Source organism: Fringilla coelebs, assembly GCF_963513975.1.
Source record: "Fringilla coelebs genome assembly, chromosome: 1".
NCBI lineage: Eukaryota > Metazoa > Chordata > Aves > Passeriformes > Fringillidae > Fringilla > Fringilla coelebs.
This window is the reverse complement of record NC_140028.1, coordinates 149,354,002-149,368,011: the sequence shown is the minus strand read 5'-3', so window position 1 is coordinate 149,368,011 and position 14,010 is coordinate 149,354,002. Positions and strand designations below refer to the sequence as shown.

General features: G+C 44.9%; 1 protein-coding gene across 2 annotated transcripts in view; it reads left to right on the top strand.

Annotated features, from left to right (window-relative positions):
- Nucleotides 1-14,010, top strand: part of CRHR2 (corticotropin releasing hormone receptor 2) — a gene marked incomplete at both ends in the record, with an annotated part of 145,544 nt that overhangs the window by 88,679 nt on the left and 42,855 nt on the right. For both annotated transcript variants that reach the window (XM_084208557.1, XM_084208558.1), the window contains one exon: nucleotides 13,684-13,801. In XM_084208557.1, coding sequence (XP_084064683.1) covers nucleotides 13,684-13,801 — 118 coding nt within the window. The remainder of the gene's footprint in view (nucleotides 1-13,683; nucleotides 13,802-14,010) is intronic.

Here is a 14,010-nt window from a genome sequence, read left to right as displayed (position 1 = left end):
GATTTGTTCAGCTGGTCAGGAGGGTGTGCTGCTTTTGGAAATGAGCTTCACCACCCCTGGTGCTGCCCCAGCCCAGCTGGGCTTAGTCCTCACTTGTGCTGAAGTGGGAAGGGGGAAAGAACTGGATCTCAACCCTGTTTTTCCAAATTTATCCTGTCACCTTGTACCCAGCTTCATTCTTCCTCCATTTCTTAAGCAGCTTCATCCTTTGTTCCCAGCCCGCCCTTCATTTAGCAGAAAAGTCTTGCTGCCCTAAACACTGAGGAATCACAGTGTTTTAAGGGTCAGGAACCTCAGATGTAGCAGCAGGTGATGAAATCATCTGCCATTTGGTTCCATGAGACCCCAACACAACTGGGAGGGGATGAGAGCTCAGCCAGGACCCCCTTTTCCTGGGAAGACCCATTTTAACCTTGTTTTCTCCAGTTCTGTCTCATCTGAACCTCTGCAATGACAATCAAGCCAGTAAACATTTCATTTAGCACCTAAATAATCAAAAGTGAAGGAGAAGCCTTGATTGCTGCTGGCACAGTGGCTGAATGCCAGTGAGTCACTGAGGCAGCAAGTCAGCATCAGTTTCTCAAGGTCTAAATGTTGGAGGTCTTAAAATTGTGAGAGCTGTTCTGTCTGTACCATGCAAAAGCAAACAAACTCACCCACAAAAGGAATTCAGCAAGAAGGAAGAACAAAAGGATTTGTGCACAAAGTGTGCTGCAGGAGTGGATCAATCTCCAGTACAGGCCTTGGAGAGATTTGCTCAGGGCACTTCACTTGGTGTTGTTGAATGGATCTGCACTGCTGGGATTCTCAGTCTGTTTGTTCTCATTAATAGTCAAGGTTTGCTCCCTCCCTCCTTCCACTGACTCAGCCTCATCGTCCCACAGAATCACAATCTCACGCTGCTGAAGCAGAAATTTTCCATAGGTGGAATTCTGCTATCAGTAATACTGATCAAACTGAAGAAAAAAATAATAAAAATTCCAAAGGATTAAAACACTTGATTTTAATCCCATTTTCCCGTTGCTGTTGCTGATAATGCAGAAACCCAGATTGCTTTGTCCTGGATTTTCCCTTGTCACTCTGCTGTTAGAGCATCCTCTGAGGCAGAATAAGAGTCCTTTGTAAAACTCCTGAGTTGTTATTAAACAATGTCCTGGCAGTGGCCAGCAGTGACCTGAGTGGATTCCATCAGAAGTTTTATTTGTGCAGTGGTTATCAGAAAAGAAGTAGGGGAAGAAAGGTATTTGTTCTGGGAGGCATCCATGTCCCTGCTGAGTTTTGAATCCAATAAAGGACAGTGCTGACAGGAAGACAGGCTGGAGATTAAAACTGATATGTCCTTGCTGGATAAAGGCTGCTCTAAAAACAACCAAACCCACAAACATTGTCATAACATCTTCTGCCACTACTATGGTGGCAGTGAAAGCAAACTGAGGACTTGAGGGAAGTTCTGCTTTCTTGTAGCCCTTAAATTTAGCTCTTTCTATTTCCCCTGTAAAGCATCTGATATGTTTTCTTCTCACAGGCCTGAGGCAGTGTCCCCATTCTTTTATGTGATTACACACAGATTTCCTAAATCCCACATATTATTTCTCCCCAAAAGACTGGAACATTTTTTTTCCTCAAACAATGTAATCACTTCTTTTTTTCTTTTTCTCCCCCCTAACCATCTCCTGTCTGCTTTCCTTTATCCTCTCCTGTTCCAAGCTCCTTTGAATTACCCTGTTGCTCTTCAGTCTGCTGCAGGCCTCTGTAAGAATGGAAGAGTTTGATGAAATAATTTGTAGAAACCTGTCAGGAGAAATGGAGAGCATCAATACAGAGTAGGTTTCATAGAGCAAAGTGAAGCGACACCTCTCAGAACCTGCAGACTGAGGATATCTCAAGTGGGAAGGAGATCTGCACAATTAGTTCTGGCTTGCATTTAAGAGGATGAGGTTTCTGATGTAATCAGAGCAGGCTCCAAATCTAAGGCACAATCCTTTCTTGTGTGGAGCAAGAGGCAGGAGCAAGTCCCAGGTCAGGACATGACCTGACAGAGTTCATGTCAGTGCTCCATCACCTCCTGCCTTCCCACCCAGCCCAGCTCAGTCTGTTCCATCTGCCACTTCAACAGCAGAGCCTTCATTCAGGATTCCACACGTGGCAATTTGAAACTTCCCCGTGAATCCTGGGCTGGGCTGGGCTGGGCTGGGTGCAGCGTGGGTTTGAACACAGCTCTGTGACAGCCCACAGTGAGGACCACAGAGAAAGGCAGGTATCACTGCTAGCAATGAAGGGACGGGACTATTTTTGTGTTAAGAAGGGTTTATTGCTCAGATAAACATCAGTCTCAGAGGCTGTGAGATTTCAGAGGAGCAAGAAGTCAGCCATAGCTCAAGAGCTCAAGAGTAGTCACAAATTTCTTTGTTACAAGGTAATATAGAACTTTCTAACTTAATAAAACAGTTGCTCTAGGGTTTATTTTGCTTTTCTAACCTATCACTTTTACTCACTTCTGCTGCACTCTGGATACTTTTATTCAATAGGCATATTTGCTTCTATTAAAACTTCTAAACTCAGCCTTTTCTGGACAACTACACTCTTACATTATAAACCTTTCACTATCCTTATTAATACAATTTTTCACTTATTTAAGGCATATTCTTACTGACAACTGTAGAAACATAAGTTTATGATTTTTCTGCTTTATATCTGTGTATTGTATTTTTACATCAATCTAAGCTTCTTCTAAGGTTGCAGATCAAATCTTTCCATGTCTGTGGAAGGTTTTGTTTTTCCAATTCCCACAGGCAGGAATGAGAATTATGGAGCTCTGTAAATAAGAACAAGCCCAATGAGGGGGGCATCTTTAAATACAAAACATCTGAAGTGCCTGTACTGCCTGAATCTCTTTGAAGAGTCTCATCTGATGAACTCAGATGAAGGCCAGGAACACTTTTCCTATTGATTAACCCCAGGCCATTGCCTTTGCTTCCCACTGCCTTTACTCACCCCCTTTTTATCTCACATCTGCAGGACTTGTTCTTCACACTCTTTGTGTAGAGCCTACCCCACACAATATAAAATCCCAGATAGCATGGCCCTCATGAGCTCCTGGAACAATACCAGTAATTAAAAGTGTGCCCAGAGAGCTCTGTTCTTAAAATGTGAAAGGTTTCACAAGCTGCATCTGAAATTGTGGTATTGTAACCTAGCACAATGAAAGCCACTGAGGAGTGTTGTTGCTGCCTATAAATACATCACCATGGGATAAACACTGGGAACTGAAGAGCTGCTTATGATCAAGGACAGTGTCAGTGCAAGGAAAAATGGGTATGGGTGCTCTACAGACAGATTTGTCAGTGGATATGAAAGGATGATTTCCAGCCCACAGAGCAGAGGGGTCCCAGAGCAGTGTGGTAGAGGAAAAAAATAATTGAGTCAAACTAGAGAAGCAGGAATTTATGAAATGCTTTTGGTCAGTTCCTTTCTTGACCTGAGGTTTGGAGGCCACTTTCTGTCCTGTGCCAGAAGTATGTTACTGCTGGTATATTTCTGTTGCTGCCAAGATTTTAGTTGTGAGATTTTGGAGATGGACATTAACTTGTTTAAATTCTGATTATAGAACTGCTCTAAGTCTATAGACTGTCAAGCTAAAACTTGTCTATGTTCTACTTCTGATGATGATGGAATGGTTTTGGGAACAGTGGAGAAAACATTGCAACTTTTCCAAGATTTCAGAGAAAGGGGGAAAGCAAAGTTGGGTCTTTGTATTTTATATATGAACCATGCTCAGGAGTGCAATTTTATTTAAAAAAAACCACATCCTGAGTCATCTCTGGGAAGGAAAATCAGAGAATATGTTTTCAAGATGATGTTGAGAGTTATCAACTGCAGATGCACCTGTTCAAGTGCCAAATGGTTCAGTTTCAGTTTTCACCCATGGAATTGCACATGTAGGTCCCTCACTAACTCCACTGTAGTTGTTCAGCACTCAGGAACTTTCTCTTCTGCCTGATCTAAAAGATAATTTAAGTGCTGGAGAGTGTCCAGATAAGGGGATGGGGATGGAGAAGGGTCTGGAGCACCAGGAGAGGCTGAGGGAAGCTGGAAAGGGGCTCAGCCTGGAGAAAAGGGGGATCAGGAGGGACCTTGTGGCTCTGCACAACTCCTGACAGGAGGGGACACCTGGGGGATCAGGCACTGCTCCCAGGAACAGGGAGAGGAAGAGGGGAAATGGCCTCAAGCTGTGTCAGGGGAGATATAGGCTGGATATTAGGGAGAATTTCTTGGTCAGGCATTGGAGCATCCTGCCCTGGGCAGTGGTGGAGTCACCATCCCTGGAAATGCTCAAAAAATCTTGTGGATGTGGCACCTGGGGACAGAGTTTAGGGGTGCTGGGTCAATGACAGAGTTTAGGGGTGCTGGGTCAATGGTTGAATTTGATGATCTTGGAGGTCTTTTCCAACCTAAACAATTGCATGGTTCTGTGGATTCTGCTGTTTCACATTGCCCTGTCAGCTAAAACATGAGAGAGGGGAGAGGTGGGCATTTCTGTCACCCCTAAATGGGCCATGGACACCCCTGGCAGCTCTGGGGTGCCTCTGCCTGTTTTGGGAACACCATCTTTCCCTGGGGAAGTGCCCAGGCTGAGCCACTGGACACATTTCCTACTGCCCAGTGAGCACCATGAGAATGAGGAATTTAGACCAAGCACAGGAATGATTATCTGGGAGGTTGCCAATCCTCAATTCCTGGCCAAGTGCTCCAAAATAATTAAATATTTCACACCATGTCTTGGTGTAAATGAGGCCAAGGAGAGTGTGAAAAGCAGCATCAGCAGTTCAGACTTTCCTCCTTGGTTTATCATCACAGTATTTGCAAATGCAGATAATGTAATAAACTTTGCTAATTGTGTAATTGTATTAAAAGTTTAAAAAAAAAACCAAAAAAAACCATAACCTTTGAATTCTCTAGCTTGTCATTTAAATTAATTTTGTTTCAGATTTTACTTTTTTTTTTTTGTATAATCCCATAAGGGGATTATAAATGAGGACGTGCTGTGCACTCTATTTCCCAAACAGCAGCTGTAAGCCAGATCAACCACTCTGAGCTCTCCCTCTCTGGCCTCTGAAGTCCTGTCTCTGATTTGTGCAATCCCACTGCAGTGGCCACTCTCCATGGAAAACATTCACCTTTCCACATGTGGACTGCTAACTACAACCTGTGTCAGAAAACCTGAGCTGCTGCAAGGTGTTTTCTGCTCAAAGAGATACTTTCCAGCCCTGTTATCTCTTTGTTCAAAAATTTCTGGCATCTGACCACCATTTAGCAGAGCAAATTAGAGCAGAGTCCTAAATCTTTTTCTTCAGCCACAATCACAAGCTGCACTAAATAAAGTCATCTGTATTTGTATCATTCTTGTGAAAATTGGGAATTTTCTGCAATGGATGTCTTGATGGCACAGTCAAGGTTGGATTTCTGTTTGTGGAGTTTGCAGGGGCTGGGTTTCCCTTATTTAAGTGAGTTTAAGTTGTCCCTTATTTAAGCAGCAAGCACAGCCAGTCTGGGGCTGCCCTGGCTGTTGTGTGTTGTGTTGGCTGCATCCTTCCCACCCCTGGAACATCAGTGCTGGGAGCCCTTGTGTCTGGAGCAGGCAGGATGCCCCATGTCCTGTGATTAAAAACTGGCTGGAAGGCAGGAGAGTGAAGCTTTGGAAAAGACAAACACACAGATGCTTCCACAGTGGGTTTATTTTTAGGATCTCTGCACATCCTAAATGCTCATGGGAGCTGCTGCTTCTCCTCCTCACCTGAGCACTTCACTCCTGTCCTCCTCATAAAGCTGTCACCTCCTTCCAGGCTTCCATTCTTCCCTTCCTTTTCCTGTGGGAATATTTACATTCCCCAGGCCACTGCCACCAAGAAGCTGATTTTCCCTGCCAGCATCTCCAGCTGCTGTTCCCATCTGGAAGCATTAGCAGTTCCAGAATATGTGCCCTGATTGAGCACCCAGGGGAAAGAAACCATGGGGACCTCAGGGGAGGCTTCCATGTGGGTGAAAGCAAATAGGCCCTGACAGGCACAGAGCCTGGGAAATAACTTGCTGTGAGGTATTCTTCCCACTCTGCGCCGTTTATGGCTTGTGCATGTGCTGTGCCTGCCCTAGAAAAGACTAAAGAGGGGAAATAATTTTTTAAGTATTGTCCGCGATTCTCCTTCTGGTGTGTTCCAGTCGTGGGATGGGAAGAGCTCCAGCAAAGTGCACTCCTATTTCTCCTATCAACTGTTTCCAGAGAGACTTTGGGACAGCAGTCTTAATTGAACATCATGATTAATGGAATACTACATGAATTAATAGAAGGTTTCCAAGCTTCCTTAATACAGTTTTCATTTGCAATTATTTCTATGCAGATGATTCAACTGATTCAGCGAGCTTTCAACCACACTGGCACATTATTATGATTGTTAATGTTAATTGTTTGTCTCATGCTTTGAATCAGAAAATAGTGGCTCTGTGCATCCCAGAGGAAAAATACCACTGTATGGACAGAGTGAGAAAAAACCCAATAAATCAACAGAAAGCTACTTTGAGTTTTACCAGGGCTATTTATAGATGTCCATTTCTGAATCAGTGAGGCCACCTTTACAGAAAGGATTGATGTGATTTTCTTTCTGCCTTTCCAGATCTCACAATTTTGCAAGTAAAAGGAATGGGGTTTCTATCTCTGCTTTCTCTGTTGAATCACACAATTAAGGTCATTTGGTGGAACTAATAAGCAGCACATCCTCTCTCTACCAGCCATCAGAAGCTCTTCCTGCCCACCTCTGACCCAGGCTGCAGTCAGCTGCTGGAGAATTTTGCTTTTTTTTCCCCTTTGCTGCTGTTTTCCTTCGTGGAAGCCCAGCTCTGACACCTGCACACAAGGCAGTTCAGGATGCTGGTGGCTGGAAGCCGAGTCAGGGAGCAACATGGTCTGTTCTTAGATCAGATAAAGGGGTTCTTGTGTGCAATTTCTCACAATACACCTGGCTCTTGATTTACTAATTAGGAAGGCCAAGGAGGAGCATGTTGGCTTTCACCCTAATTGCTTCTTCATGTCCAACGTGCTGCAGAGCTGAGCTGAGTGCTCTGTGTGTGTGTGGTGAGAGGGAGGCTCATCCCAAATCCCAGATAATCTCATCTGGTTTGGCCAGCACAGCCAGAGCCAGGCTCTGGCACTCTGGATTCGCTGGAATACACACATCTTCCTGCAGAGCATGGAGATCACTGAGCTTGGGGTAGACCTCTGAGATCATTGCCTACAACCATTACTCCAGCACTGCCAAGGCCAACACTGAACCCTGTCCCCAAGTGCCACATCTGCATGTTTTTTGAACAGTTCCAGGGATGGTGACTCCACCACTGCTCTGGGCAGGCTGTTCCAATGCCTGACCACTCTTTTCAACAAAGACATTTTTCCTAATACCCAAACTAAACCTTCCCTGGTGCAACTTGAGGCTGTTTCCTCTGGTCCTGCCCTCTGGGAGGAGAGCCTGACCCCCACCCAGCTGCATCCTCCTGTCAGGGAGTTCTAGAGAGTGAGAAGCTCTCCTCTGAGCCCCCTTTTCTGCAGACTAAACACCCCCAGCTCCTCAGCTGCTCCTCATCAACTTGTGCTCCAGATTCTTCTCCTTCTCTGCACAAGCTCCACTAGAGTTGTCCCCTGATTCCTGCAAATATCAAACAAGGCACTTCATAACTCAGTCTCCCATGAGTGTGCTGTCACTTGCTGCACTCCTCTACCCAAAGCCTCACATCATCAGCCTTTGAAACAGGTTTGGTGCCGTGTAGACTGACCCATGATGAAAAAACCCCAAAATTCTCCTGGTGACACCATGCTCAGAGCTGCTGGTGATGATCTGCTGGTTCTTCCTCTTCCTTCCTTCACCATTCCCTCCAAATGGAAGGATAGAGAACAGTATTTGTGCTTCTTATCCTTTAACCAGTTGTCTGGATGGAGACATGAAAACATGAGGATGTGAAGACATAAAAACATGAAGAGATGAAAGCATGAGGAGATGAAGACATGAGGACACGAGGACATGAAGACACCTCTGCTAAACCCACAGCAGGACTCCTGTGCATCAGAACCTCCTGCCCTTTCAGGAGGAGGTGTCTGGATACCATTCAGCAGGAAAAGTGCTGGTTCTTAAGGAATCATGAGGAATCCTTTCATTTACAAAGCCAAGATGCCTCCAGTGGCAATGTCTTTGCTCTCCATGTCAGAAATTGTCCATCCTTTTCTCTTCTCAAGGAAACCCTTTTCCTTCTGCCTGCTCCTTCACTCAGGATGACACACACCCCTTGCTTGTGCCTGTCTCACCCTGCTGTATTTCAGGGGGATATTTCCTGCCCCAAACCTGCTCTCAGGCACAGCCAGGAGTGAGATTGCTGCATGAACTGTGTGACTGCAGGGTGCAGCACCAAGCACTCCTCCCAGTTTGCTCCCACAGCCCATGGATGAGCAGTTTCTTGCTGTCCAGACCCAGGCTTTTTCTGTTCCTTCACCCTGCAGCTCCCACAGGACAGGAGGGGGTGCATTTGTGAGGAAATGCCTCCTCACCCAGCCCTTGGGAGTGGGCAGACAGGCAGAGGAGAGGAACCCACACAGGCCAAGATGTTCTGCTGGGAATAACAGGTTATGAGCCCTTCAGTCCATCATGTTGGTGGAGTAATCCGTGGTTTGACCCCAGGGAACCTAAACCACAAAAGGAGTCCAGTGACTCCTGTGAGGAGTTGGGGCCACCAGTGAGGTCATTTAATGCATTTAAATGCAGCTTCTGAATCAGGAATATCAGGAATACTGCCAGGAGCAAGGAGGTAAGAGCAAGGAACAACTTGCAATTCAACTCCCTTGTTTCCAGTGCTCTTTCCCAAATTATTTTTACTGATCCCCACAGGGATTGGTTCCCAGCCTAAATGGCACATTGGTCTGGGTGGACATGGAAGTTCTTATGTCTTTATATTCTGACCTCAGTCTTAAAGTTTGTGCTGCAACTTCTCTCTTTATTCCACCCATCCTCAGACCCATGCATCAGGGAAGAGCCAGCAGAAGAGTCCAGCCAAAGCTTTGAGCAGTGATTTTTGCGTGAAAAGGAATAGAGTAGGAAGAAAGTAATCAATTCCTCCTCAGTGGAAGCCTGTAGCCTCAGTCTGTGGTGTCTTGTGATGTGCCAGCCTTCAGGATCTCTGGGTGGTGATTTGTGCTGCTGTTCTTGCTCCATTCAGCACACATCAAGCCTTGTAAAACAAGGGGAAATGGCATAAGTGATGTTACCTGACATGAAGAGCAATAGGAAACCTTCCATCATTAGGTCCTTTGGGCTGTGGAACTCTGAATGTGTCTGTAAGTCAGAATTCCTTGCCAGCAGTGCTGTAATTGTGTGTGAAGCAGCAGTTCAGCTCCCAGTCCCCATTCCTCCTCTCTCCCACGTGATTCTTTCCCTCTTGAGAAGGAGCTCTCTGCTGCTCTCTGTTCTCTCATTTCCTTCATGGTGCCACTGCCACCACCCCCAGATTGGGATATCCCCCTCCTGAGGTAAGAACAACCCCCAATTTCTTAGCTTCTGGATTTTGGGGAAATTCATTCACGCCAACCCCAGTGCCTCCAGAAAAGCTCAGTTCACTAACTTCTAACACAGCTTAATGTGTTCTAAATTCCACTTCCTGCCAGTTGCAGAGTTATAGGAATTTTTTTTTTTTTTTTGTGCTGCCTGTGAGGGCAATTATTGCTGCTCCTGGAGCACAGGTTTGGTTACTTTTCCACTGCACAGAGCAAAGCCAATAATTAATCAAGGAGAAAGGAATTGTGGGGCTCATTGTCATAGAAGACTGATAGGAGTGTTTCAGTTTTCAAAATGGGACAGGTCATTTTCATGAATAACAGGGGCATTTACATTTAAATTAAGGCTCATAATTTTAAGGTACCTCCTATCTGCAAAGAGCCAGGAAAAGACCTGTGGAGGAGAAATTACTCCTATGAGTATTCTGAGTTGTTTTCCCTCAGGCTTTGAGATGAATGAGTGTGACAAGGTCAGCTTTGTCCTTTCAGCAAACATTAGCTGTGCTGCAGGTCTCCTGTTGTCCAGCACTTTTGTTGCCCAGTTTGGGGAATGTCCTTCATTCAGTGCCCACCTCAGACTCCAGCCTGGCTGCAGAGGTAAATTCTGTGCACAGAGTGAGCTCCCGAGCCCAGCAGAGCATTTTCACCTGAAAAAAGCCTGGAATGAGGAGATCCTTTCCTCAGCACCCCTCCAGATGCTTTACACCTGCTAAATTACAATAACTCCAGGCACCAGCAGTGCCTGAAAATGAGAGCAGCTTTCTCAGGTGCCTGCCAAGAGATTGTTCCCCTGTTCCATGGACTGCAGCCCTGCTGTGCCCTGCAGCCTCCACACACTTTATTATCCTGCAGAGTCTCCCTCCCCTCTGCAAACCTGACACAGTTATTTCTCAAGCTTTCCCTGCCCTTGGCTGTGAATTGCATTATTGCCACTGATTTCTGTGCTGGTGGTAGTTAGGAGAAAGAACAATGGGCTCTGGGCTCGTTGTGAGCAATAACAAACTTTCAGTGTCCAGTTGGGGCTCTTATTAAAAGAAAATAAAAGGGGAAAAAAATAGGGAAAAGTTAAAACCATTCTGTGAGTTATTTGAGAAAGTCTGTGACACTTTCAGACATCTCTCAGGTTATCTTTCATGGCTCTGCTAGCCCCAAAGACAGGAAAAGGAGGTAAAAAGACATATTTACCATCTGAGCCACACACTCAGTGTCTCCAGAAGGGAATGGGGCAGTGGGGTGAGGTTACTCATACCCCAAATATGGCTTTGGCTCAAGGCAGTGGCACAGGAGAGCCAGCTGTGCCTGTTCCATGTCCAAGCCAAAGCTTCAGGCTTCATTTTGGTCAATTCCAGCTGCTGGCCACATGTATATAATTCATTTTACACCAGGAGCACACCTTCCCTCAGCAAACTGGGCTGGAAAAGAAGAGACCATCAAGGCCCCTGAGTTTTTCAAAGACAATGTGGTTTTGATGATTGGGGGAAAATCTCTTTTTTATGATCCAAAAATCTACAACTCTTTATTTGATCCTGTTTGCCTGTGTGTCCAGTCCAATGTCCTGCTGTAAATCTTGTGGCAATAAGATTTCCCTAGCCAGGTTCAGTGATGTTTCAGCTTATGGGATGATTAAACTGAAAAATATCTAAATATATCTATATCTAAATGGATGCCTGGAGCAAGGATTTTTTCCCCCTGCTCCTTTATCTTACCTTTTCCAAAAAATACATTCAGGTGGCAAGTGTGCCAGATCTGTTTTGTTGCTAAAGCTCTCAAAAGCAATTCATTTCATCGCAATAACTCACAGTTTGACCTGAATTTCCTTAGTTCTAGTCCCCTGCCTCCTTCTCTCCCTAGAAGCAATGTTTCAAACTCATCCTTTCATTTGCTAATCCCTGACCTGGAGGGAGTGAATGAGACACGTGGGTGAAGGGGAGTTGCAGGATATTTATGGGCAGGGAGATGCTCTGAGCAGGATCTTTCAGAGCCTGGTGCTCTCCTGGGGCTCAGCATGGGCAGCTTGGTTTCCTCCTTTCTTAGGAAGCCAAACTTGAACCTCAGCCTTTTCTTAAAAGTGAAATTCTCAAAGTGAGGCAGGTCTGACATGTCTGAGAGCAGTGTTTTGGAGTTTGTAGCTTAAATAAAAGAGAGAGGGTCTGAGCAGCTGAAGATTTGTTCTCCAGATTAACTCATCATGAGTCACTGAGGCTCTCAAACCAAAAACCAATTTCATTCTGACTTCTTAAACTCAGAGGTGATTTTAACATTGGCTTAGCAGGGTTATACCTCTGAGTGTCTCTCTGTAAGTATCTCATATGTGGGAGGTCTTCTGGGTTTTTTTTTTTTCTGAATTGCTTGAAATCTCTGAGAGATTTGTGAGGCTGAAGGACATCACAGAATTGCTTCTGGCCCTAAGACTGACTCATTTAGTCCCAAGAACAATACAATGAGTGTTTTATGGTAGGAAAATGTTGTTTGTTGTTAAGAAGAGGGACTTGTTTGCCTTGCAAAAGACCTGAGGCAACAAAAAGTTGGTTTCTGGATTGTGCCTCTCTTTTTGTTGTCCCTGGGGTGAGATCAGTCCCTTCCAGCTGAGCAGCTTTGAGCCACTTTCTGTGTTTGTCCCACATCATCTGGCAGCTTCCCTGGCAAGCAGAGAGCCTGATACGGCCCTGCCAAATCCCAGGAAGTGCTCTGGCTGCTTGAACCCCTGTGGAAGTGATTTTCATAAATGGAGGGGTATTGTATTTGTGGGGTGCCCTGTGGCAGGGAAGAAATGATGAATCTGACTCCATGATCTCAGAAGGCTAATTTATTATTTTATGGTACTTTATTATATTAAAGAATACTATACTAAACTATACTAAAGAATACAGAAAGGATACTTACAGAAGGCTAAAAAGATAATAATGAAAACTCCTGGCTCTTTCCAGAGTCCTGACACAGCTTGGCCCTGATTGGCCAAAGAGTGAAAACAACTCACATGAAACCAATGGAACAATCACCTGTTGAATAAACAGTATCCAAACACATTCAAAGCAGCAAAATGCAGGAGAAGCAAATGAGATTAGAATTGTTTTCCTTTTTCTCTGAAGCTTCTCAGCTTCCCAGGAGAAGAATCCTGGGTAAAGGGATTTTTCCAGAAAACAGGAATGACACAGAGGGGTTTGCTTTGAGCTGGGAAAAGATCATTTAATTGAAGGTTCTGTAACTGCAACACTGCAACTTGGCACTTGCCATCCTTTACCAGCTCACAAAGAATCAGAAGAGAAATGTTCTGGTCTTAAATGACTGAACCTGTCACGAGTGACTCTGTCTTGCTTCAGTGCTGCTTTGTTTTCTGGCAATAGCATCATGCCCTGGCTGCCTCCTGGAGCCATTTCCAGCAGCAAGTCTATTTCAGGTGTGCCCTCTTTTGTTTTATGCCACTGTGTCCCAGCTTACTGTAGCTCATATTTTACATTGTGCTCATAATTTACATTGCACCTGAATGGGGGCTGGGGAGGGACTAAAACCAGACACAAATGTTTCCTGATGAAGGAGAATGTGCAGCTCTGCCTCATTTAAGGTACAAGTTTAAGCCAGCTAAGCTCAGGATTGAAAAGCAGGCAGCTCATGCTCTCCTGTTGCATTAATTCAGACTCACACAGGTGAGCCTGTTCAAGAATTAACCAAATGTAAACTATTCCAGCTTTGCCACTCCAGCACAAATATTTGTCACTAAATCTCCTCCAGTGAACAACTCAGCAGCCTCCAGGGCAGCCTGGTTGTTCAGAGGCTTTTCTATCAATTCCAGTGGTTCTAGAGATGGAGGGAAGGGGAGCAAAACTAATAACCAAGGATGAAATAACAGTTTGAATATTTGATTTATTTTTTTTTTCCAGTAGATCCAAGCAGTTTCACTCGCTTGAATTGATTCAATTGTGTTGTCAAGACAAATTATTGTCTGTGGCTTTGCAAAAACACAAGGCTCCTTTTTCACAGAGTAACCGGGGGATAAACTGTGCAATGAACAGAATTTACCCATTTGTTCTGTATGGTTCCTGATGTGGGGGTGGATACATTCATTATATATGTTCACTTCAATGTGTTTCCCTGCTCAGGAGTATCAGATGCCTGAGGAATATTATCCACTGGAACTTGATCACCACGTTCATCCTGAGGAATGTGATGTGGTTTCTGCTTCAAATGATAGATCACAACATCCATGAGAGCAATGAGGTGAGTGCAGGGAGGTGGCAGGGCCCTGCCCTGGAGCTCAGGGTGCTGAGTCCCTTTGTGTGGATATTTCAAGGGACACCTATCCATGTGCTCATAGAGATTTCCATGCTTCCCTTCATTTCAGTGTCAGCTGGGCACTCATCATCCTTGATGAGCTCTTCAAATGTAAGATCTGACATCTGAACTTCAGTCCCATGCTTTGGGAAAAC